Consider the following 26053-nt stretch of genomic DNA (forward strand, 5'->3'; position numbering starts at 1 on the left):
GATGACATTATTCCTGAAAGGAAAGAAAAATTGAATAAAATAACAGGAATTGATTTTTTTTTTTTTTTTTATTTGCCCTTTGGTGCTCTCAGATGTTTTACCCTCACTGTCCAGCATGCAATAAGGGCGTCTCAGAAGAAAGTGCTCAAAATTGAATTTAGCATGTGGTAGTTTTACCATGATCGCGGTTTATATACAGTACCAGTGAAAAGTGTGAGTACATCTGGGCAGCCTGGGCAACACCTGTATGGGACAAACTGGGGAGAGGAGCGAAAACAAAGCAACACACAAGTGTCCTCAACCTCTGGGAAGTGCTGCAGAAGAGCTGGGAAGACATGGCACCTCATTTTTTAAAATCAGATTTATTAACCTTCTATCTGATGGAAAAAAAATAGTTTCCAGAGAGTAGATTCTTACTTTTTCTGGTTACTGTATGTTACAACCATGGCATCTTCACTACAGTGTGGTATATACACTACTATTAAAACTAAACAGCAATGCTATTTGTATTACAGCAAGTGAGAATTTTTATTATGAGTAGAAAACATCCCAATGGGCATTTTGTACCACAGTGTTTCACTTCCAGATGGTCACATGTGGTTTTGCTGCCACCACATGGTTAGAGCTCAGCTGTGTCAGTCCCAGAACCCATTCAGCACTGTGCCTGTTCGTTGTCCTTTTTCCACAAGTGGCCTTTAGCCCAGCTGTGGTCAGTACGGGTCCTCCATCCCCTCCGGTCAGACAGGCACTGGGCACATGGTGGCTAGTGGTGTATGTCGGGGTGGGGTCGGGGTCTGTCTGTTGGATCTGTCCAACCGGGACCTGCCTGCTTCCCGATTAGTTCCTGCTGCCTTTCTTCAGAGCAGGCTTCCTCATCATCATCACCTTCATCATGCTGTTGCACACAAGGGTGAATCACCACAGTAAAATGCCTTAGAGCTGAGTCTGCCTTTCGAGGTCAAGAACGGAATGAAGATATGAGACGGATGCAGGAGAGAAAGGAAGTAACTCCCCCCACCCAAAGAAAAGAGTTAAGTGGATACAACATAAGCGTGTGAGTGTGGCATCTGGGGTATTTATGGGTATATAAAACCCTGCGATCAAACAGGCTATTTTCCTTACGGAGGAGCGAGTGTATAAATAATTCACGGTGCCGCACACCGCGGGGCTCGCGGACTCCATTACTCAGCGAAGAGGGGCCGTATTTCTTCCTGGGCGCGGAAGTGGCCCGCGGTGATGGGAAGAGCATCGTCTGTCGCGCGCCTCATGCCGAACCCGGGTCTGCCTTTCATCGGGATCCGGTCCGCCTCCGTTTTCTGTGTACTTCATAGCACTGCGTCGCCTCCAAATATTCATATTTTACCTGCACGTTGAACAAGTGTCTTTCTAGAGATGTTGACATGTGACGGTGCTGAGGTCGTGTGGGCACAAAGTATCAGCGGTATGAGTAAAAACGCTGTTGTTCTGTTGGCTCGTGTGAAGCGCAGCGGGAAATCACACGCCGTACACATTAATATTTATTAATTTTTCTGACACTTCTCTCCAAGGCGATGCGCAAGGCGAGGTTTGTACACTAAAGCCGCTACAGTGATTTACCCTTTCATAGAGCTGATAGTTACAGAGGTTGAGTGCTCATTGATCATGGGGTTTGATCTCCTCTCAGACTAACATTAAGCACTGCTGTCTGCCATCTGTCATGAGGAGAAACACATTAGAGTTACCATGCTTTCACCATTTATTATTAATTCACTTACTTGACACTTTTCTCAAAAGCAACTTACTATGTTAGGTTTGCACACTAAGCTACTTACAGTGATTTCTCCATTAGCCTACATACTTCGGTAACTTTTACTGTATCAATTCAGGGTAAGGACCTAGATTAAGGGTGCCACAGTATGAGCAGGAGTTCAAACCAGGGTATTTAAATTGGGCTCTAAGCACGAGCTATCACTAACTACCCGCTACCCCACACGAACTGAAGTGCACACTGGCTCCTCGTGCTCGAGTTTCAAACATTCAAAGATGCAAACATTTTTCCATTTTTAAATTTTTTCAACTTCCGTTTCCTAAAATGATTGATTCTGCAAAGGAAAAGCTACCTCAATTTACCCACCCAGCTGCAGCAGGTAAAACCCAAACAGAAGAGGACCGTGGGACACCTGAACTGACCTCATTTCCGCAGTGAATTTGAGTTGCGAACAGACTTCCGGTCGCTGTGCTTGTAAGATGAGGAGACAGAGTGTCGTAGTATCCATAAGTCATGTAAATGGCATCAGGTGTCTGTATCTATTGAGTAATTAACTGGTAATAATGTTTTCAAACCTGTAATGTTACTGCAGTTTCACTGCCGCGGTCGTGAAAAGAGAAGAGTTAGTGTTTATTCTACCGTACATAATATTCACCAAGATAGGAGCTCGATGTGGAAATGTTGTTACAGAATTAATGGCCCAAATGGTCTTGGATAGCACCCCATTCACTCTTAATGTTTTTCTAATTGATTGCAGCCATCAAATCAAAAGCACGCAGATGCAGTTGACAAGATCTTAGGAAATTATTCATTGCTGTGGCAAATGAATTTTTTTTTTTCAGCAAAACTTTATCAAGTTGTTAGTAATTAAGATAAACTTTTCATATGGCGCACGAGGAAAAAAAAATGGAAGGAACTGTATGGTCTGTACTTAGCTTGTGCTTGAGGCCCTGTTTTTATTTTGAAACAAAAATAAATTATGTGTGCTTTTTTTTTTTTTTTTTTTTTTTTGCTCTTTTGCTCCAGTTGGAAGTTGAGAGCAAAAGACTTGTAGTGGAAGAACATCCAGATGAAAGAGATGAACCCAGGTCCCCCTGGATACGCTCGTTCTGTGAAATATGCAAAATGGATCAATTAAGAACGCTTGTTTTGGAGAGGAGTGTTTCCTGTTTACAAATCGGCTCGGCGCAATTTGCATGAACCGTTACTCAGAGATAATTTTGTCCTTCTCAGAAAACGAAATGATAGCAATCATGGTTTTTGAACAGAGTTGCTTCTTAGATTCAGGAGAAATGTGCGGAGATGGGTGCGATCTGAACTTTCCCTCCTTATTATTAAACATATGACCACGCCTCCATAATGCTGGTCTCCTCCAGCTCCCTCTACCGCCATCCCGGTCTGTAAATTCCCATTCATCCCTGAAATCTTGGCAGCGTTTTGGCTTTTTTTGGAGCCATCCTTCAAATAGAGCCTACAAGTCGCTGCGATACAGAGTCACTGCCGGCTACACACTGATCGAGGTCCACCAGCCAAAGCACGAAGTCAGCTCTACCAAAGCTTTCCTCGTAAAATATATGCCAGTACAATAAAAAAAATACTATGCATAATCATGAGGTGTGACCTCAGTAAAAAGTTGCAAAAACCCTTGGAAACACTGCAGTTGTCCACTTAACAAACCTTACCTTGGGAACGCAGATGTCAAAAGCTTCCCTTTGGTCTAACATAAGCACCTCTTTAAAGGCTGAATGGAGTCTGAATGGAGTCTTACAGCATGCTAAGCGACTGAGATGATGCCGCTGCCGATGCTTTCTAGTGTCTGCTGCTCTGCTGAGCGCCGTCCCTGGATGCTCTCGCTGGCCGGCCATCGTAACAAGGCCGCAGCATGAGGAGCCGTTAGGCGGGAAACAAAGTGGCACTTAGAGACGGCGCTAGGGCCTTGAATGTTTCCCCACTCCATTGGTCCCCTTTTGTGTCCGATTTATGTTTTTCGGGAGATACACAATGTCCCCACAATGTTATTTGCAGTGCCGCCTTCTCCCAATTTATCACTCCTACGATGAGCAAGTTAATGTTGAAATCCATTTCTTCAGTTCGGTTAGGGATTCATTTTCTCCATTATGCAAACCCCTTTTGGTTTACCCCTCTGCGGAGCCCTTTCATTTACCAGGCAATAAGTCAGGAGAGCAGAAACCAATTACAGTTTTTGCACAATCTTCGAGAAAAAAGGTCTACTTTCGCAGGCCTGGGACGGCGATTCGGCTCGGCTGAGCACAAAGCGATTTTAAGTCAAGTGCTCGAAATCGAAATGTTTCTAGCGCTGCACTTAAGCAGTTGCCCTATAGGTCCATCGGAGATGGTGTAACGTTTATCGGTCTTTGGGGACAGTCGTGAACATTTCGTAAATTACATGGAGTAGTGGTTAGAGCCACATCCTTCCGCTTGAAGGACCCAGGTTTGAATCCCCAGTCTGGCTGTAGTACCCTTGATCGAGGTGCTCATCCTGAAATGATGCAATAAGAATATCCCTGCTGTAAAAGTGGTTAAATCTTCATAAAATTGATTGCCTAACACTAAGTTTCCCAAGATAAAGGTGTGCTTTAATTAACGGTTGTTACCATTTCAACTAAATTATTATTGAATTAGTTATTGCTAAAGGTGGTTTCCACAAAATGATGGTTAATAATAGTTAAACATTTTTTAGTATTAACGCTTACTTGGTGGAAACCTTTAATAATGCCAATTTAATAATAAATTAGTTGATACGGTACAGCTAAGGATACCACTCTATCAATAAATATTCTTCCGAGTGAAAACCGAACATTATTGAGGAGAGCCATCATGGTCACTGGGTCACCATGAGTGGGCACCAACTTGACAGCACTCAGAGAGAGAATAAATGAGTTCAGTATGCATTTTTTTAGAACACTGCCACATTGCATATGTAAGGTCTTGTTGCCTTCTAGCGGCTTTAATATGACAACAGCTGTAGAAGATAATTGCATGTGTTACATGAAAGCTGATAACGTCAGATGTTGTCTTAACTTTTGGAGGGGGAAAAATCTACAATACAGAACAGCTACACTACAGACCCTGCAGGGTAGTTCTTTCGACTTGTAGAAAGAGTCAGATGTTTGAGGACACCTGGTCAACCTGGCCAATACTTGTATGGGAGGAACTGGTCAGGACACTGAAAGCAAATCAACCCACAAGTGTCCCTCTTCTCTGGGAACTGCTGCTGAGGAGCTGGTCACGCATGTTGGCTGATTTTCTCGTCTAACTTGTTATCCAAATGCCTCGTGGGGTAAAAAGTAGTTTTTAGTGACTGGTCTCACACTTTACACTGGTGCTGTAGGTTATTCAGACCACAGATCCTAGAGATGGTGTTCTAAGCCTGGTGTCAGATGAAGTTTCTTTTCTTCTGAACCGATGTGTGTCCTCTTTGCGTTTCCCTCTCAGGTTGTTGAGTGCGATGTGCTGCAGCCTCGATTCCCTTTTGCTTCTGGAGTCCCAGTACAGAGTCTCCGAAACACTGCTCCAGAATCAGAAGGACAACACCAGTGACCCACCTACGGGCCAACGGTTGGTTCGCCTGCCCTACTTCACCGCCTGCGGTTGTTCTCATTAGCATGTGTTGAAGGACGACACTCACTTTCTTTTCAAATAAAATAAGAAAAACTCGTCAGCCTTATTACAGTAAAATAATGTCTGCCATCCTCCAAACCCTAACCCTGAAAGACAGCTCGAGGCAGCAGAAAGCTTGATTTTTTTTTTTTTTTTCTTTTTTTAATTTTTTTTTTTGAGTGCTTCAGTAATGGATGTTCCTGCTCTCTTCATTGGTTATGAATTTAAATTTTGCTGAATCTTCCTTGTGACAGAGTAAGTGTGCAGAAGTAGTTCTTCAATATTGGGCAAAGTGTATGAGAATTGGCTCAGCTGATTTCTGCCGCATACCAATAACTGGTTTCTCTGGTGTGCACATTAATGGTGCCTTTTGGCATACCTAGAATACACACTGACATCAGATCACATTATTGTTATTATTATTATTATTTGTAAGAGGCAGGAGACAAGAGGTGCAGTTGTCCGTCGATGAAGGCTTTTATTTGCCTTTAGAGCGGGGAGAAGGAATGGGATGGAAAAGGGGGACCAGGGAACAGGTAGGATGAGATTTCGTGCGGGTCAGGGGCTCTGGGAGAGTCGGGTCAGTCCGGACAGTCGGGACACGGGAATCGTCTCTGGGATCGGGTTCGAGCTCGGGTTCGTCTCTGTCTCGTTCTCCTCCTCGATCTCTTCTCTCTACTGTTGGGCACCGGGGAAAAAATAGAGAGTGTAATCAGCCCCAGCTGTGGCTGCTTTGCCCCCGTCTCCGCCCCCTCCCCGGGCCACCTCGGCATGCTGCATTATTATTGTTGTTGTTGTTGTTGTTGTTGTTGTTGTTGTTGTTGTCATCGTCTTAGTTTTAATCCATAACTTGATTTACATTTTATCAGTTAGTTATCTTATTAGCTTATTAACAGGGATGATTGTCTTGGTCATGCCATGTTCCAGTCGTCTTTCCACAGGGAGTTCATCATAGATGGCCTGTCTGTGGAGAGGAATCACATCCTGGTGCGCATGGGCATGGTGGGGGGTCCGTCTGAAAGGAGGTTGCCCCCCCGATCCTTGGAGAAGGTCAGTGTGCCCTCCAACGTGAACATGAGTGTATATGGCACAGCGCACACGCACACGCACGCATATAGAATAAATTCCATTGAAATGGCAATCTGACCATTTCTGCTCTTCTCATTTTTCTTCCCTTTCACTTTCAGTTTTTTTTTTAACACTGAACTTAAACATCACAGCCTGTTTTTTTTTTTTTTTTTTCGTTTTCATCTCAGAGATGTTAATTACACAAATTGGATTTAATTCCAGTTCCTGCCTCCTTCCACTTGTGCCGCTGGAGAAGATGTGCTTATTGTCCCTTCTTGCAAATAAAAAATTAAATTACAAGTGATGGAAGGAAATATAAAGATTATTTTTCAGCTCTGCTGGTGATTTTGAAAAGGCCTCAGGAGGATTTATATGTGCGTGGCAGATTAAAATCAGCTAGAATTTTATAAGTCGAATACTAAGTATTTATTGAGTTCTGTGCTTTGCTGCTTAAATGTGTCTACTTTTCCCAAGCAGTCCTCTTGTGAACCTGTCAGTCATTTTATGCAGGCTGTAATTTTTGGCCACCGTTATTTATGTTGAACAATTTTTTTCCCCGAACTGTGCAAAAAAAACTTAATTGCAGAAGGTGTCTTGGCTGCTGACGCTGGTGTTTGGTGTGTGGTTTTGAGCCTCGGCTGGGCCCCCGCACGGCTTACGCTGCACGGCTCGTCATCGCTCCCGTGTTAATAGGAACCTATGGGTGTCACCAGTCCAACATCGCTGCGCAGCTGCGGCAACGCTGGCGAGGGGTCCTTTGTTATGTAGCAGGCGGCTGCAGAGACTGCTGCAGAGGGCCGTTCATATGTGAAAGCACCGCAGGTTGGAGGGTGGTTATTCAACGACGTATCAGTAATCGGCATGAACAGCTTCATACTGCGTACATTACTGAAACATCTTTTCAAATCTATGCATGTTTTTGAATTGGAGGAAGTGCGCAGTGTAGCGGTAGCGGGTTGTCACCTTGCGATCAGAAGGTCCCGGGTTTGAGTCTCCACTCCTGCTTTAGTACCCTCGGTCAAGGGACTCGGCCCTAACTGATACAGTAAGAACACCATGTTGTATGTTTGGGTAAATCATTATAAAAATTCTTGTCTGACATTGTAAGTCATCTTGGAGAAAGACTGTATATCAGATAAATGAAGGCTAATAGAGGTTACAAAGGCCTGGTGGGCAGTGCTGGTGCCTCATCTCTCATGGACTGTGGGTTTGGGCATGGGTTCGAATCTGGTTCAGTCTGTGTGTAGTTTGCATCTTCTCCCCACTTTTGTGTGGATTTCCCACAGGTGCTCTGGTTTCCTCCCACTGGCTAAACATGTGCTTCAGGTGAACTGGTGACTAAGTTGCCCTGTGTGTGTGTGTGTGTGTGTGTGTGTGTTTGAGTGAATGAGCATGTGTGATTGCTCTGTGATGGACTGGTGTTTTCCCCAGAATGTACCCTCTCCCGTGCCCTTTGTTTCCAGGCTAGGTTCTGGACCATTACAACCCAGCACTGCACAAGCCGATACCTATAACAGACGTATAGATGATAATATATTATATAATGACTATGTGCTATAGTGTTGGGCACGTAACTGAAAAATATTCATGTGTTACATAGTGCTTGTTTTTTTCATCAAACAAATATATTACTTTGACTTTCTATAGAAAGTATGGCGTTATATTACTTTGAAACAGATACTTTATAGATAATGAAATATGTAATTCTGATTAATTCTCGACAGCAATGTCTGTTAAAAACGGATAAGTAAATGCTTATTTGTATTTGGTGTTGGCTCATTATTGCAAACAGCAAACAAAGGGAAGGGCAAGTGCAGAAACACTATAAATATTTTTGAACTAATTGGGCTCATGTTTCCGGCAACCGAAACAAAGTAGATTGAAGGGATATAATAACTGCAAGACATGTCACTTGCAAAAAGTACTTTATTATTTCTTAGTTTGCACAAGGCATATTTTGTATAAAACGCTATCCTGAAGAACAAAGTGTGTTTCTTCATACTTTCGTGTACTTTTTCCAGCACTGAATATGGTGAACTGAAAAAAGTTCTTGTTATTGACATTACTGCAGTGCCATGTAAAGTGTTTGCTGTTTTTATGAATTCACTGCTGTCTTCAGAGGCTCCAGTAAAAATAAAAATAACCCCAGAGCTGAGAAACAGAGAAAAGAGAAAACTTCACTCCATTCCATATTCATGGCTCTTCTTTCCAGGGCGCCGACCCCTATCCGTGGCCCATGTTCTCCTCGTACCCGCTGCCCAAATGTTACATTCCCGATATTCCCAAGATGCCACGAACAAAAGGAGGTATGTGCCGATCCCTCGAAAGGGAAAATCGAGATCTAAGTGTGCCAATGTATTCGCCGACACGCTGCAGGTCAGCTGATGAGGAAGACTTGAGGAACGGAGCGCAGCCCTATGATGTCCCACAAATAGGAGACTCCCGGGGAAGAATCCAGAAGAATCGCTAATGACATGTCTCGGAGTGATGCGTGTCTGCATGTCATTGTCTTATTACTCGCTTCTAAAGCGGTGTTACAGCTGTTCCCGATGTTCGCCTTCTCGAGTTCCCCGCTAAAGCTGCTCCTTATTGCACCAGGTGGCAGGAGCCCAGAGGAAATAAGGATGGTGATGAACAGGCTTTGACTTCTTTTTCCTCTCAATACTGTTGTTTCAGACACCGAAATGAGCCACTTCCTTGCCTCCTGGAAAGGTGCTGAGAGGAAGCAGATGGATCAGTGCCGGTTACAGTATGTTAAAGTCATGACCTCCCAGCCCAGCCATCTCACTACAAATGGTGCGTATGACAACGTACAACAGCGTGTGAGCTCTTGCCATCTGTGTTACCAATGACATTTTAATCCTTTTTAACTTGATACCACTTTTGACCACTCAAGTAATGTATTACAGTACTTCATTTCAATATGTTTCTGGGAAAATATTGTTATTACAGAATATCAAAAAATAAGATTAATACGACATAATTTTTTTATGTGTACTATTTCTTATGAAGCAGCGCAGTCGTTTTTACAGCTCCATTACAGGCGACGGATTAATAAGTGCCTACTTACACGATTTCCTAACTAGTTTGTTTTATTGTATTATATCTGGAGATTTAATAAATCTGGCACAGCTGGAGGTTTTGAATCTTGTATCAGTGGCTTTTAAATGTGGATCTGTTCAGTTTACCTTGAGTTTTTACATTTGTTGTCGCTCTGTGTTGCTGTTATGTTGGCGGGAAGCTATTCTGGCCCGAGGAGCCGATGCAGATGATCCACAGAGCAGTACATGCGGAGGCCCGGATGCGTAAGGCAGGCTTGGCAGAGTATTGCACTGGAGCCGTAAACGCATCCCCTGCTGCAGGTGTCAAGCTGGCTTCTTAAAGGGATTCTCTAGATCTGAGCACAGTCTCATTCTGTTTAGGTGGTCCAGCTCTTAGTTGGTTGATAAACGCAACTTCCAGCTGGGCATTTTTTAAGATCTGATATCATGTGTATCTTTACCCAATACCCGACACTTCAAAATCAAGAACAGATAAATGTGGGATGACTCAACTAGGTCAGGCCTTGATAGCAACATTAATATGTCCATTACATGATTTATTTGCTTATCAAATGCTCCTCTCCAGAGTCTGCAGTATTAACGTTTTTTCACATCTCACAGAGCAGGTTAAAAAACAAAAAAAAGTGGCATTGCACGTCAGTCATATGTCTTGCAACCACTGCCTTTAGCAGTCGTTAAAAATGAATGCAGACGGTAACAATGTGCCTCACAGCTCAACAAAGACATGGAGACCACGTGACCTGCTATTTACTGCCTCTGAAAATGGCAAGAGAGACGTTAGTGACCTTGTAGCATGCATATTTAAACTACATTTACCATATGTGCAGCAGGGGGAGTGGTGGTTAGAGCTGTTGTCTTGCAATCAAAGGACTAAGCCCCTTGATGAAGGTACGTACCCTGAATTGTCACCCCGAGTGGGGTCACGGTGAACCAGAGCCTAACCCGGCAACACGGGGCGCAAGGCCGGAGGGGGAGGGGACGCACCCAGGACGGGACGCCGGTCCCCTGCAAGGCACCCCAAGCAGGACTCGAACCCCAGACCCACCACACAGCCATGCCACCATGCCCCCCTATGTACCTTCAACTGATACAGTAAAAATTACCCAGCTGTGTGAAGTCACAGATCACTGTAAGTAGCTTAGCCTACAAACCTACCGTTGTCAGTTACTTTGGAGAAAAGGATCAGGGAAGTAAGTTAATAATAAACGGTAAAAACATAGTAACTCTGATTTTCTCGTGGCAGAAGTGCTTAACGTCAGACTGAGAGGCGATCAAACCCCGTGATCGATGAGCACTCCGCTTCATTGGAGGGATAATAGCAGGCGACACGTGTCATCTCCAAATGGCTCGCAGTTTACCTCCATTCCCACATGTGAAATGGAATTAGGGTACATAATGTTCCCTTTAAACGCCAGCTGTTGTGAAGTGCACCGGTCTGTCGTTCCGAGGCATCGCTGAGCCCCTTTTCATTAACATGATACCTCACCAGCAGGGATCGTGCCCTGGACCATAATGCTTCATTTGCTACTCATACAGCTGGGTTGATTGCTCGGTGAAAGCGGCGGTGGTGGATGGCTCCCGCGCGCAGCATCTGAAACCTTTCGGAATGCTCCTTTGATACTCATTTCGGCAGTGGAGGAAGGAGAGGAGAAGGGAGGCGCCGATGCCACCGCTCAGAGGCGGGGACGCGTCGAGGGGTGCTACCCCTGCGTGCGGGTGGATGCGAATAGACAAAGGGGACAGGTGATGGTGTCACGTGGGCCTCGTGCTGAGGGGAGGGTAAAGGGGACGCGGTTCTGCCAAAATGCCCTGAGACGTCAGCGAGCGCTAACCTCCTCTCTGTCCCGCGTCCCCGCAGGGATGGCCGACCTGCTGGAAGCGACCGTGCTCCACCTGTCCTCCTCGCCGTCCGACTGCTTCTTCCCGCTGGCGGAGTTCAAAGGTGAGTAAGGGAGCTCCTCAAAGGCCAGCGGCCTCCATGCTCTCAGCAGGCTGTAAAAGAGCAACGCTGCACCCACAGCTGTTCCCAGTCATAATAAACAACTGCTTGCCAGAATTTTACAGAAATCAACTGGCTGAGTTTGCTGTTTCATTCCTTTAACTATTTATCCAGCAAGGTATCTACTGTGGTACTATAGGTATAATAGGTACAGTGGCAGAGCCCAGGTTTCTCACCACTAATATAACCCTTTGAGTATTATGTTACCTGCAACATATAATATGGCATTTGCTTTTTAGTTTTGAAAATTTTTATATATTTACCTACATTTATATTTGTTATTTATGCATTAAAGCGGTATTCACTACATATAATTATTTTTATTTTATCTAATATAATATATAGTATTTACTATATATATTTAAAAGCTGCCTGAGTGGGTGATCCTCAGCAGACTGGATGCTCTCAGAGTGAAATAACTTTGAAAGAATACATACATAGTGTGGGATCCATTGGGTTTTAATTTATTCAGGAGATCTGCACTGGAAAAATAATGTGATCGTGTTGTAGATGCGAACCTCCAAGCGCAGTGATGTTTTATCTGGAGGATGAATCCAGTGTTTAAAAAAAAAAAAAAAAAAAAAAAACATTATTCCCATCTCTGTTTGAACGGTACCTTTAATTTACTTCCCAGTCCTGGTTAATGTCTTGATTCAGTTCCCCCCCAAAATCCCTTTGTTCTGAAGCTGTCATCTCCCCATTATAAGACAGACTCATTCTGTCTTTTAGTACATTTCTGAGTCATTTTTCCAGCACAGGCCCCTCAGTTAAAGCAATATTCTTAAGAATCCGTCAAGGGCATTTCAAGCGTTTCAGATGAAGACTTTGAAAATCGCCGACGTGAAAGATTAATCCGTAGGTAAATGAGCCGCTCGCTGAGATCCTAAATAATCTCCCCACGCCAGCGCGGGTCTGCCAGTTCCATCGAATGCGCATACGTTCACAAAAAGCGACGTCCCTGGGTGGTACCGGAGCTACCTCAATCCGCACAGTCCGCTTTTCATCTCGTGCTTACGCGCCGTGTCACGTCGGGTTTTCATCGAGACGAACGTATTAACAACCGTCGTGTCGTTTTTAATGTCTTCCGGCCTACTTCCTTATTCATATATGCTGCATGCTCTTTACTGCTTCGGTTCGCCAGGCGTCAGCGCGACTGCCCGCATTAGATGCGATAAACTGTGAAGATTGCGAGGAGATACAGCGGGGTGGGTAATAATTGCTGGCGTTCGGTAGGCCAGTGGGAGAGCTGCTCCGTCCCCTCTGCTGTTGGGACCGAGGGCGCCCAGAGACTGCCCCGCTCATGAAAATGCAGAGCTCGTCCTTCAACAACAAATTCGACAGCTGTACCCTCCTCTGTTGCCCCCTTCCTTCGAGACCAAATCAAAAGTAAAACGATGCGTTTTCCGGAACGATCGTCACAAGCGGCGTTAACTGTCTACGGCGTGACAGACATGGGTCGTTTCGCTGTGGCGCGCAGATGAGCCGTTTCCTCTCTGAAGATATTTAATGAGTTTTTTTCCACAAGAGACTTAATACGTTAACATGGTTCATACATAAACATACCATTATGATGCCATCATCCACTAAAGGCTTCTAGCTGTCGGAATCCAAATTCTTATTGTGAATTGGAAAGGATAAACGTAATCTCTTCTTTCGAATTCTACCGTATTTACCGTCAGAGAAATACACAGCGAGGTGCATTAATGGTACAGATAAATTATTAATGTTTGTATAGAAAGAGTCAGTTTTGCAGTGATTGCGTTGTCTTATGGGCAACTTTGTTGTGTGTAAAAACTTTCAAGACCTCCATTCTCAGAATGCTGTGATCAAATATTAAGCTTTTTTTTTTTTTTTTTGTGTAGCACAATAAACAGAATCACCGGACAGATAACGGCTTTACTGAAAGTGATCAAAAAACGTTGAAGTACTCCCTGTCCCCCTGCATGCTTTTTTTCCTTTTGTTTTTTTTTGTTTGAGTGCATTTCCAGAAAAATCTCATGAGGACCTGTGAACAAATGGACCTAATGTGGGCCTCACTTTTGCACTCTTACAAAGAGTAATAACCTTGCAAGCTCCTGTACTCTTACAAAGTAGTAATAATAATAATAATAATAATAATAGTAATAATAATAATAGTTGGTGTATACAATAAGCTGACAGGAGCTCTGCAATACCCAGACGAATGTGTCACATAAAAGGTGAGATGTCCTCTCTAGGCCGTACCCATGTGCTTTGACTCTAATGTCCAGACAAATAATGTATATTCAGGCCATCAGCTCCTTCCTGCCACACGTCTCCCTTTCCAAACAAACACAAAAAAAAAAAAAAAAAAAACGAAGTGGGCCACGATAAGGGTATGGAAAGCAGCGCAATAATGTCCGGCAGTGCTTCGCAATCAGAGGAAAGGGATCACGGGGTGAGAAGAAAGCAGAGGAACTTCAGACAGAAAAGATGCCTGAGAATGCACTGTCAGTCTCTCCCTTTCTGCATTTTTCTCCTTTTCCTTCCTTTTCCACCCACCCCACCTCACTCCCACTCACTTTTGTTATTCTTCCCGCCAAATGATGCGTCAGGGGAGAAGCTGTCAGAGTCCGCGCCGTTCACCTCACTTAGCGGCTCCTGTCATCAGCCGTGACTGACGTTAACAGTCGGCTCTGCAGTCTGCTCGGGACGGGACCTGCCATCACCCGGGCCGGACCTGTCCATTTAAACCCCCCCCACCCTCCGCACGCCTCCGGGCTACTCTGGAATGTTTTTCCCCATCTCATCCGCCAGAACGAAAGAGTGGCAGAACGAGGACGTCTTGTGTTGGCGCCTACAGTAACCGCCATCATGAATGCAGTACGGCAGAAATGGCTGCGGATGAGAGGGTTTCAACAGTCTCACGAGGTTTACTTACTGCATCACACCCATCAAGAACAGCTTCCAAATGCCTGCTGGACATTTATCGTAGTGTAAATGCTGAGTAAACTTGGGATTCCGTCTCGAATGTGTTCAGTTTGTGTTGGCAGGTTACCTGGGAGACGTGGAGACGTTCTGCTCTTTCTCGCTCCTCCTGGCAGTGTTTTTCATAATCCAACTGAAACACATCTGCAATCCGCCTGTAATTTCCCCACCTTGTCCCGTAGGGGGCGACAGCACCGTCACCCCCCAGAGCCTGACCCCCATGGAGCAGCTGGGTGTCCAGTTGACCATCAGGTACTCCTTCGTCTGCATCCTCATCCTCACCGCCCCCGTAATAAGAAGTAACTGTCAGCAACGACCTGAAACTATTCGTGGAATTACAGAATATCCGGTTTCGTTTTTCTCAGGAATTCATGTTTGATAGCTAAACTTGCAGTGAACTCATTTAAATATTGGCTTAGGGTGATGAGGAAATGCTTATCTAGAGATGCATACTAATGCAGGCCGTCCGTGATTAATAACTTCTAATTAAGCAACGTGGGCAGGATTTGGACCACGTGAAGTGCCGCAAATGAGTTACAATTAGTGCTGCATTATTTGCATAGCGTACGCCTTTGTACGTGGGATTTAAATGAGTTTATGGTTTATGCAGCTGAATTATTTTATTGAAGCGGTCGGTTCAGGTTGTGAGCTTTACAGTTTCTGTCCCAGAATTCCTACTTTCATAACCAGTGCAGGTCATTCCACCCCTGTATATGGGGGCAGCAAGTGGAGTATACTGATCAGCTGTGCAGTCGAAGGAAGCAGGGTTAGATCCCTGAGCAAGGTATTTACCTTGAATTGATACAGTAAAAATAATACCCTTGAGCAAGGTGCTTACCCTGAATTCCTGCAGTAAAATTGCCCAGCTGTATAAATGGGTAAATAACTGTAAGTAGCCTAACATTGTGAGTTACACAGGTGAAAAGGATCAGTTAAAAAATGAAATGTAAATGTTGCCATACCTCATTAATTAAGGGTAAAATAAAGGTTTATTTCACACATTATCACCAACCACTCATCCTGTTTGAGGTTTGGATGGTCCAGAGCCTATCCCAGAAACATAGGGCATGGTGCATGGTACACCCTGGACAAGACACCAGTTCATCACAGGGCAATCATACATACATTGGAAGTAATGCAGTGTCACCGGTTCACCTGAAACAAGTGTTTGGACTCTGGGAGGAAACCAGAGCACTCAGAGGAAAGCCACACAAACAGAGGGAGAACACGGAACCTCCACGCAGACTCTGCTGGAACTCACGTCCAGACCCAAAACCCTTTATACAGAAAAATTGTTGTATCGATGCGATTAGCGTATGGTAACAATGACGGAGAAATAACGAATGTGAAACAGCAGGCTATTTAAGAAAGCGAGAAAACCGATAATCCTCGAGGGCTGGTACCACATGGGCTCATTTTGACCACTGTGGTATTTTTGTCTTTGGGAAACTTCTCTAAAGAACAATGGAATGGCAGACACTTTATTTGCAGAGGACCACCAGGGTTACGTTGTTGGATCTGGAATTCTTTTACGGATGCTCCCGCAGGTACGGTGATCACCTGGGGCTGCTGGAGGGTGGCAGCGAACGGGACCTGTGTCTCCTTGTGACGCATTGCCGGCATTCGTCCTCCGACCAGCAGGCCCACACCACGTCCACCCTCTGTATCCTTATCGGCTGCCTCTGACAATTGTTGGCGTGACAAAGGTCCCCAGGAGGTCCTCTTTCTCAGATAAGTGTAATTAGAGCTACAGGGTCACACATCCTGGCTTTTACCTGCAGGCCTCATTGTGTTTATCTAAATGGCAGCGAGGCAGTGATCCAGGACGGGAAAACACGGGAGCGCTGACGACTCCAGTCCTCGGTAGAATCAGGAAACGAAGAACTGCAGCAGCTTTGCCTGAAGGCTGCTCTTTACTCTGTTGCCGGGTCAGGATACAAATGTCTGTGCAGCCACGCTCTCGGATCATGGTGTGGGCTCATGAAGGTGGCCATCACCTGAGGGCTGTGATGCCTCACCCCTGGCTGGCCCCTATTGTGACAGGCCTCTCCCCAGATCTGCCACTGCGTGACCAGGTCCAACCTGCCCTGCCTTGGATCCTTGACCGCTCATCAGCCGGCCTGAGGGGACGCTTCCCCGGCTACGACTGGTTTGCGGCCACCGCGTTCCTACTGATGTCTGGGGACAGGGAGCGGACTTGGGGGTTCCTGCTGCGCTTCTCCAGCCTGCTGGCGTCTGCCTTCCTGTGGCCGGCCCGACTGCGCGCCGCGGTTAGTCCCAAAGCCCCTCCGCTCTGCTCCTAGATGGCCGGGTTGAACCTGTCAGTTCCTTTCCATGCCGGTTTTTTGTTTGTAAATTTTTTATTTGCAGCTCATCCAGACTGTAAAGAGGAGCAAGGGCAGAGGTGTTGTGCGGCGGACGTGCCTTTCTTTCACATGCCGCCGTTTCACAGTCGCAGGTGTGCGCAGCCATAATCCTACTCATCATGTCACGTGTGGAGTACCTCCTATTGTACTCCCAAGTTTCTTGCCATACCTGATATATAGCAGATATAAACCTACACGAGTTGAGATTATATCATCAATTACATCTCCATTCTTGCCACCCATGTTGAGAATTTCTTAATATCTCATGTTTTCTTAATGGAAATGTTGAATGTGATGAGATTACGGTGGCGTAGTCATTATCTTTGTCCTCATAAAACTTGGAAACGGCAATCTCTCTCCAGATGATTGCAAATGCGCCGCAGTTAATAGAGTTTCGGCTGGGAGGCTCTGTCCGGGAAATGGTAATGCCACCACAAAAGAGTTTGTACAGCTGATTACAATTCCATCTCTCTCTCTCTCTCCCTCTGCCGCTTGAGCAGCAATGCATGCAAATCAGAATGTATGAGGTGCACCCGGATATAAAGTAAGCACATTGCCGGCTCCGTGTGGGAGAATTTCCAAGCGGGGGCGCGAATCCACAGATTTGATGCGGTCAGCAGCGTCAGAATCCGGGAGAAGAAAGAAGCGAGCTATTAAGTCAGACACACATATTTACCTGTTTTTCACAACAGTGACGGACTGCCTTGCTTTTGCCAACTTGTATAAATTTCTCCGTGTAAAACTTGTAAGGTGTTGAGGGTGCCTTGCGGTTTTTTTTGAAGAATCATATTTGGTTATATTGCTGCATGGGAGAACTGATATGTCCAAGGTGCACTGTGCCCCTTATTTTTATTTATTTAGATGCTCTGATGGAGTTGTTTTCGGTTTTCGGAACTAACTCGGGCTATTTCCGCAGGTTTATTTCGGTATAGTTTTGCTTAATCAGCATTTTCTTCAGGGGTGCAAGAGCGACCGCTCCCAAAACCGCCAACCTTCTGGCTGCAAGCTGATGTTCCGATGTGCTCTTCTGCCTGCTTTCCCCCCTGCAGGCCCATCTACCAAAGGAGCTGGCACGGTCTGAGATCCCCCCCGTCTACTCGTGCACAGCCCATTTCGTGGAGATGCTGCTCAAAGCAGAAGTGCCACTTGTCTCCTCCGCATTCCAGATGTCTGGGTTCACCCCCTCTCAGGTACCCCCCCCGTGGACCCCCTGTCCACCCTCTATAAACATTGGTTCAGTTCTCCTAAGTACCCCTGAAAACCCCCCTTTCAGGGGCTGAGATGAGCCCCTCCTGTCCAGACCCCCACTCCACCTTCCACATGTCCAGATTCACTCCTCCCAGGTCTCCTCCCAGTTTCACGCCTCTGCTGTAGGCTTATCCTCATCCTGGCAACCCATGGTACCCAGCACAGAACAAGAACGTTCGGGAATGCGATTCATCCCGAAGCAGTACTTCCTTATTTATGACATGTTTACACTGCTGCTTTCTCTACATTTCTGGTAGATGGAGGGCGCGCAAATACGGCATGCAGTCGTGCCTGGAATACCTCGATAATGCCTACCACGCCAAAACATTTACTTTTTATGTTTCCTAATCATCGCAGCTTTGTGGAAATGTATGCAAGTGAGAATCCTCCTTGAAACCTCTTTGATCCTCTTTTATTCATTTTGCCTCCGGACTTTGAACTTCTTCTATGCTTTTGGTTTCAGACACATTTCATATTTCAACTTTCCCGTCTCAGGGGGATACTTTGGACCTCTTGCATTGTTGATAAATAATCTTTACTCAGAATCAGAGGGTGGAACTTGAGAAAATGGATAACCTTTTCTTCCAGCTATATTTAATATAAATTTTAAAAAGTTTTAATATCGCCACTTCAGTAGAAGCTGTTTCATTTAAAATTCCACAATGGTCTGTTCCCAGAAAAATTTATGTTTTCATTGTTCACGTTACACGTTTCCCCTGGGCCAGATTATCTTAATGCTAAGACAATTATTTTAATGGTGTCTCTTACTAGCTCAGATTATCTCATTTATTGCTTTGATTAAATACTGCAGCAAGGGTCCCCACCAGAACAAAAAAAAAAAAAGTCACCGCTATTACAGTGATCTAACAGTAATATTGTCCTTGGCTCAGGTTTTATATTGAGTGCCTATTTGAATGATTTTGTTCATTTCATGCACTAAATGGAATTTAGTGAAGCTTAGTCAGCATCCGCACAAGCTGACATCGACTAATTTTGGCTTTCTCTGCAAGTCAGGATTTTAGATTAAGGAGGAACTGCACTGGTCTCTGCTTGAACTGTGTTTGGTCTGTGGTGAACTGATGACTTCATACGTGATGTTCACATGAGCTCGTGCTTGACATCGACATGTGTGGTGTTGTTTTTCGTTTTGGAGGAAAGAGCCCTCTAAATGGATAAATGTAAATGTTTTTGATTTTTGACAGTGACCCTTATTTTAACACTCCCTAGTAATGTGAAATTGTGCCTCTTAGGTCGGCCTCACATTATCCTTCTCTTTTTTTCCACTCGGATATCGTCAAGATCCAGTCGAAATCGAAACGGTATTGAAACCCAAGGTCTCTTGGAACAGAAGGTGCAGTTCTGAGCGTTAACATCGAGCTGTGCCTCCATCAGGAAGGCCCGGCATGTTCCGCACTCTCCTGCACCCTCCTTAAATCTTGCTGCTCTTGGTAGATAACTTGAAAGTCACCAGACGTAACGCCGAGAGGGAAATTGTCTCAGCGGCTGCCGAGAGGAGATGCGAACCGTCGAGAAGAGGGTCCCCGTTCTCACGGCCAAAGGCCTCTCTTCTCTCTGAAAAATAGTAACAAAAAATGAAAAGGAATTCTTACTGCTCCTGTGACCTCTGAAGTGCTGAAAAAAATGTCTAATATCATCTAATTTCCTGATTACTGAGAAGTGGTGCTATATCTGTAGAACTATTCCTAACTTGTTCCCGAAAAAGGCAAATAACGAAATGGTTCAGTGTATTTTTGGTGCGTGGAAAATGAGAAAACTCTGTAATGCTTTATACTTTAAAAGCAGATTTAATCTGTGTCTAAGTTCAGATGGTAATAAAGTTCATTCGTTGGTTATATGGATTTTTCTCTTTATGACAAATAGACAGAGGCTGCGCTTCAGGGAGTAGATTAGATGAACGATCTAAAACTCACATAAAGCTACACTGGGGGGGTTGTTTGTATTTTGGTTTGTGTTTACAGTGCAATATTTAAAGCTGTTGTAAACTGGACATAGCAATGGATCGTAACGCGGTAAACTTCGCATCTGCCTTCACCTTTTTGCTTTCATGTTTTTCGCTAGGGTGTGAATAGGGAGAGCTTAGTGGATAGTATACTATACTATACCAGTATAATCACTAGGGTATCCTGTCCATAATCAGTACAATACCTGTTCATAATGACCGTGCTACCTGTTTGAATTGCTACCCTCTCTGTCAGTAATCGCTGCTTTACCTCTCTCTGGTCACTGTGCAATCTTTCCGTAATCACTGCTCTATCTGTTCATAATCGATAAATGACCTGTCTGTAATTGCTACCCTGCCTCTTCATAATCGATAGATGACCTGTCTGTAATCGCTACCCTGCCTGTTTGTAATCGCCAAGCTACTTTTTGATAGTCATTACACCATCTGTTCATTATCACTGCATCTTTCTGTAATCCCTTCACTGTCTGTGTGTAATTCCTGCACTTCCTGTTCGTTATCAATACACGTGTTTGATCATTATCCTGCTTCTCTGTAATTACCACAGTACCGACGATCTTTACCATAGTGTTGGGGGCATTAATGGTCCCTGTCCCTGCCTTTGCTTTGTTAACCTTCATATCAACCCCAGATTCCGTCCAGCTTCCCCCCCCTTCTCCCTTTCCAGATCTATGACGCTCTTTCTCTCTTCCCAGATCTGCCTGCAGTGGCTGTCCCAGTGTTTCTGGAATTACCTAGACTGGATGGACATCTGCCATTACGTGTGCACTTGTGTGCTCCTGGGCCCCGACTACCAGGTGTACGTGTGCGTGGCCGTGCTGAAACACCTGCAGCAGAGCATCCTGCAGCATGCGCAGGCGCAGGACCTTCAGGTGTTCCTCAAGGTGAGCCGGCCGTAGACGCACAGCTCTCCAAATCTTCCCTCGTCCTCCGCTACAGCACAGGCGGCTCATAGCATAGTGCCGAATGGGTGAAAAAAGTGTATTAACCACCGTCTCGTGTGTTCCTTTTGAGGAAAAACTTGTTCAACCATCTTCTTTGTGTCTTTCACCAATTTGTATTTCATTAACATCTATTTTACAAATACTGGCTAGTGTGGTTCAGCAGATGGTTTCAGTAAGGATCTGGGGGCTTAGAGATCCTAGGCTCTAGTAGGCACAGGTCTTGACAGCAGGATAGTAGGCTAGACACGGTCACCCCACCATTTTCCCTCTAAGTGCCCCCAGTGGTTGCACACTCACATTTAACATTATTTCCCATAATGCAACTATTTACATTTAGGAGTTTCCCTCCTAAAACAGTAACGTGGGGTCGTTACAATAGTGTAAAGACTCTGTACCTTGTACTCAGTGCTGCTAACACACAGACTCTTTGCTGAGGCCTTTCTAAGGATTAAAGTGGGTCACTTGGTTAAGCTCTTAAAGTCTGCATGTCGGATGGTTTCTCGCATCTGGACTCATAATGTCCGACCATCACGTAACACCCATATCTGAGCTTTTAAAAGAACACCTGCCTGATAGTATTTTACACGTGCTCAGGAGCACTTGTGACATATATTTTAAGGCTAGTTCATCACACAAGCTATGATTTTTTTTTTTTTAAACTACAGGGAACCGTTGTGCTTCCCCGAACATAACATCCTTTGCGTCCTCAGCTCACTTGTAAAGTTGAGAACCGTGTTACTTTGCAGGAGTTGTGTGAGGTTCACTCTGAGCGCAGTGAAGAGACACTTTGAGGCAGAGTGTCAGGTGTAATTGTGTACATTTGTACATATCCCAGAGCAGCCGGCGTATCTATATTTCATCTGAATTAAAAATTGAAATGGAAATTACTTGTTACAATTGTGCTCGCTGTCGTCGTGATGTTAGATGCGGCGGAGGACACAAAACGAATGTGCTGTGGGTGACTCAGATGTGGCATGAAACGAGCCCAAATAAAGCTTCCCTTTGTTCCCTGAAAATTCAAAAGAAATTTCTTGTCACTCCACATAGCATTTGTGGGTTTTCACTCAAGTTGTCGCCGCGCGTTCAAAGCGGCGCTCCAAGACGCTTTTCTTCATCTCCTTCGCTTTACTTCCTCCTGACGACGGCGCCTGCTGATGTATCTCCGGCTTCCCATTTCCATTTCAATTAACTTGTTAAATGTTTAATTGTGTGTGCAAATCTTTTCAGGTGTCAGGGAGATAAGGAGGCTCGGCCATTTTCCTCACTCGGCGTAATTAGCTATTCGTACGAGGATTTGCGTGCCTGCAGGCGCAGCTGAAAGAAAAGACAAACTTGAGAATTGCTCACAAACTGGAAAAAAGTTATTAAAGATTAAGCCATATATTTGTAGGATTTGTGTATGTGACAGTATGCATATATATCTTAATTTATATGTATGTGTGTATATATATTTATATTTATTAATTTAGCTGACACTTTTCTCTATAGTGACAGTATGTGTGTGTGTGTGTGTGTGTGTGTGTGTGTGTGTGTGTGTGTGTCCTATAGAGGGTCTGAAAAATCACCTCTTCCAGACTTACTTTGCCCATGATCTCTTAAGTTCATGTAAAAGGTAAATGTCTATGTACCATAACTTTATTGATCATGCACGGATAAGCCTTAATGCAGCTACTCCTGTAGTGTACATAAACGTTTGTATCTCCAAAAAAAATAATAATAATTAGACATTCAAGATACACAGGAAAAGATGTTACACCCTGTGCATATTTTTTAATGGCTGCACACAAGGACCCAGTCCACCCACCATCCCAAAATCACAGAGAACACCCAGCATAGCCGACATACATCTTCATGCCCTGAAACCAAGACACTTAACTGACCTAACCCACCCCCCAAACCAAAATTAATCCAAACCAATAAACCAGATTTAACACACCAACAAATAATCAAACCAAGCATAACTGACTAATACGAAATACCAAGCCACACCCACAAACAAAACACCTAAAGCAAGCCTAACCCAACAAACCAGCCAACCCACTAACAATAACCAACCACCAAACTACACCCAACAAATCCAGACCTACAGACCACAGCACAACCACCAACAGAAACCAACCAGGCCTACTCCCACCAACACAAAAAACTAACCAACAACTCACATAGACCAGATCTAACACATCAACTCAGAACTATTCACATATACCACCAGCAAAACCAAGCCAACAAACCAAGCCTAATAACCAACCATCAAACACACCCACCAACAAACACCAAACCAACAAACCAAGTCTAACCCTAACCCACACAAAAACCAACAAACCACACCCACCAACAACACCAAACCAACAAACCACATCTGATCCACCACCAAACCAAGGCTAACCACAAAAAACACCATCAACCAACCCCAACAAAGCCAAATCAGCAGACCAAGCCTAACTCACCAGCCAAACCAACAAACCACACCAGCCGGGCACCAACATGAGTATTTCATTGAGGTGTTTCATTGAATTGCCCCCAAGACACCTCCAGAAGGCTCAACAGTGCAATCAGGCATCCCAGGCGCACCCCCCTCCACACACGTTCGATACTCTTCACCTTCATCAACTACCACAACCCCACCAACTCAACCAGCTAAACCACAGCTCTATACAGGAAGATGATCAGGAATTGTCAATATTCTGAGTTTTATGCAGCTACTCGTGTGATAAACATTGGTTCATATGGTGCCAGTAACCAACTAACTGTACTTGCAACCATGTCTCTTTCTCCTAATGTAACGCACACGTTGTATTTTAACTTTGAGATGTACGTCACTTTGGAGAAAAGCGTCTGCCAAATGAAAAAATGTAAATGTAACTATAAGTAATGTGTCATTTATACACAGACATGTGTTTTGTCAATATTCAACCCACTTCATATTTATCTGGGGCATTTTATTCCTGCATTTCATTTCATGACTTCAGCAATCTTGTATTTGTTTCACTATTTGTAATGCGCAATATAAATATATATGAACATGGAGCTTGTGTTTATTTGTATTCACAGGGCTGTGTGTAATTTGCTCTTCATTTTCATATTTAGTATGAACCTCAAACACATGGTAACAGTAGGGCTAATCACAAAGCCATAAATTAAGTTGCTTGCTGTTAAAATTACCCTAATTAAATTAAATTCCTTTTGTCTCGTACAAGCTGGTCTCCATCCAATTGCTCTTGTTAAAATGTCGCACCGCATTAAGGCAGATAGTCCTGCAAAGTGTGCTGTGCTACGGCGTGTTTATCTCCTCTCCCGTGCCATCTGCTGAGCTGCATTCGCCATTCCTGGGTTCTGCTTGTGAGAAATATACATCACAGCTGCCCTTGCACTGAGCTCCTATTATCACTGTTTATTCTAACCAAGTCAGCGAACATTTTTTTTTTTTTTTTACTTTGAAGCCTGCTGTGATTTATTGTTTCGTGCAGCTGGATCTTTTACAGGAACATTTTAACATCAATATTTTTAGTTCTTTGTTCAGGGTTACAACAGCAGGGGCCCTTCTCGCACTCAAACCTTCAGGTTACCAATCTGTGTCCACGTCCACCACATTACCGGCTGTATTAGCCCTTTGAGTGGGATATATCTCACCCCCCACCCCCCCTTGTGGACTAACAGCCCATCCTCACATCAGGAACAAGGCCCAGGGTGATGTTTAGAAACAGAGCAGTTTTGCTGAAGACTTCCACCACTAGGTTTGGTGAGCAGCCGGTGCGTCAACACCTGACGTAAGGAGTCTATAAAAGATGAAGGGACCAGGCACTGCTTCAGGAAGCGTCATACAGGGGCTCTGAGGTTTCCAGTTTCACAACAGGTTGTGTCAAAGTACACGCAGGCGGTACTGCTTTGGTAAAACGAAACGCTGAAACTTGCTGGAGGGACACATGCTCAGCGGCACCCGCATTTCCGTGGTTATATTTATCCAGCTAATATGGGAATACGGTGCGGAGAGTCAGATACTGTGGTGTGTCTGTGTGTGCGTGCTTGTATGTTCAGCTCCACACTCATGAGCACTTTTGTTTTGAGTTTTCATTTGTCCCAATCATGTCTTGCAGGAGGAGCCCATCAGGGGGTTCCGAGTAACTGACTACCTGGAGTTCATGGAAGGTCTGGAACGAACCTACAGGCCAGTGGTGTTGGAGGACATGAGGACGTTCCTGCTGGGAGTCACAGCAAATAGCACTCAGAGTCCTGGAACTTTCTTGAACATGGAGAGCCAGTGAGTGGACCTGTCAGTACCTACTTGAGTGGACCTGGTGCCTCACAGTGCCGGGGCTCTGCAGTGGGCTGTTGGTTCGAGCCCTACTCAGTCCCTGTGGAGTTTGCTTGCTCTCCTTCTGGTCCTGTGTGTTTTTTTTCCCAGGTGCTCTGGTTTCTTCACACAGTTCAACTGGTAGCATAGTGATTAGATCTGTTGCTTTTAGACCCAAAGGTTACAGGTTTGAGTCCCACCTCCAGCTCCAGTACAGTTGAGCAAGGTGCTTACTCAACTGCTCTAGTAAAATTACCCAGCTGTATCAACAGGTAAATACTTGTAGATTTGTTAACATTACAAGAGTCGCTTTTGGAGAAAAGCATCAGCTAAATGAGTAAATGTAATGTGTACAGCCGTGTGTTTCAGATAAATTGGTCACTCTAAGTGACACTTTGTATGTGTGTGTGTGTTAGTGTTGCATATTTGCAGCTATTTATGTTTATTAAATTTGTTCTAGCTCTTATACTCTGTAAATATGGAATCTGTTGCCAAATAAAGCGCATTTGTTTACCAGACGTAAGTTGTCTCACTGGGGGTCCCTTGTTAATATGCTCTCCCAGTGTGAGTCACAAAAAGGCCTTATTATTGCAACATGCTTTCGTATAATAATAATAAACAGACACTAGCTTATTACGCTAAACGTTATGAATGATGTCATTAAAGCGTTTCATTGGACGGAGAATAATTGTTAAATATACAGTTTAATGTAAACGAAGGTGGGAGCAGTGCGGTGGCTTTACTGGGAGTGTGTTTGATCGGGACATTTTTCCATGTCAC

At 44.5% G+C, this 26053-nt stretch overlaps 1 protein-coding gene across 2 annotated transcripts in view; it reads left to right on the forward strand.

Annotated features, from left to right (window-relative positions):
• The window catches only part of tbc1d32 (TBC1 domain family, member 32), a 48278-nt gene extending 22884 nt beyond the window's left edge, over positions 1-25394 (forward strand). For both annotated transcript variants that reach the window (XM_029257640.1, XM_029257643.1), the window contains 11 exons: positions 5204-5326; positions 6310-6418; positions 8649-8742; positions 9113-9232; positions 11357-11440; positions 14626-14695; positions 15991-16106; positions 16559-16713; positions 17859-17999; positions 20734-20922; positions 25077-25394. In XM_029257640.1, the coding sequence (XP_029113473.1) occupies positions 5204-5326; positions 6310-6418; positions 8649-8742; positions 9113-9232; positions 11357-11440; positions 14626-14695; positions 15991-16106; positions 16559-16713; positions 17859-17999; positions 20734-20922; positions 25077-25244 (1369 nt within the window). In that variant the 3' untranslated portion in view covers positions 25245-25394. The remainder of the gene's footprint in view (positions 1-5203; positions 5327-6309; positions 6419-8648; positions 8743-9112; positions 9233-11356; positions 11441-14625; positions 14696-15990; positions 16107-16558; positions 16714-17858; positions 18000-20733; positions 20923-25076) is intronic.
• Positions 25395-26053: the final 659 nt, after the last annotated feature.

This window comes from Scleropages formosus, chromosome 1 (genome assembly GCF_900964775.1).
Source record: "Scleropages formosus chromosome 1, fSclFor1.1, whole genome shotgun sequence".
Classification (NCBI taxonomy): Eukaryota; Metazoa; Chordata; class Actinopteri; order Osteoglossiformes; family Osteoglossidae; genus Scleropages; species Scleropages formosus.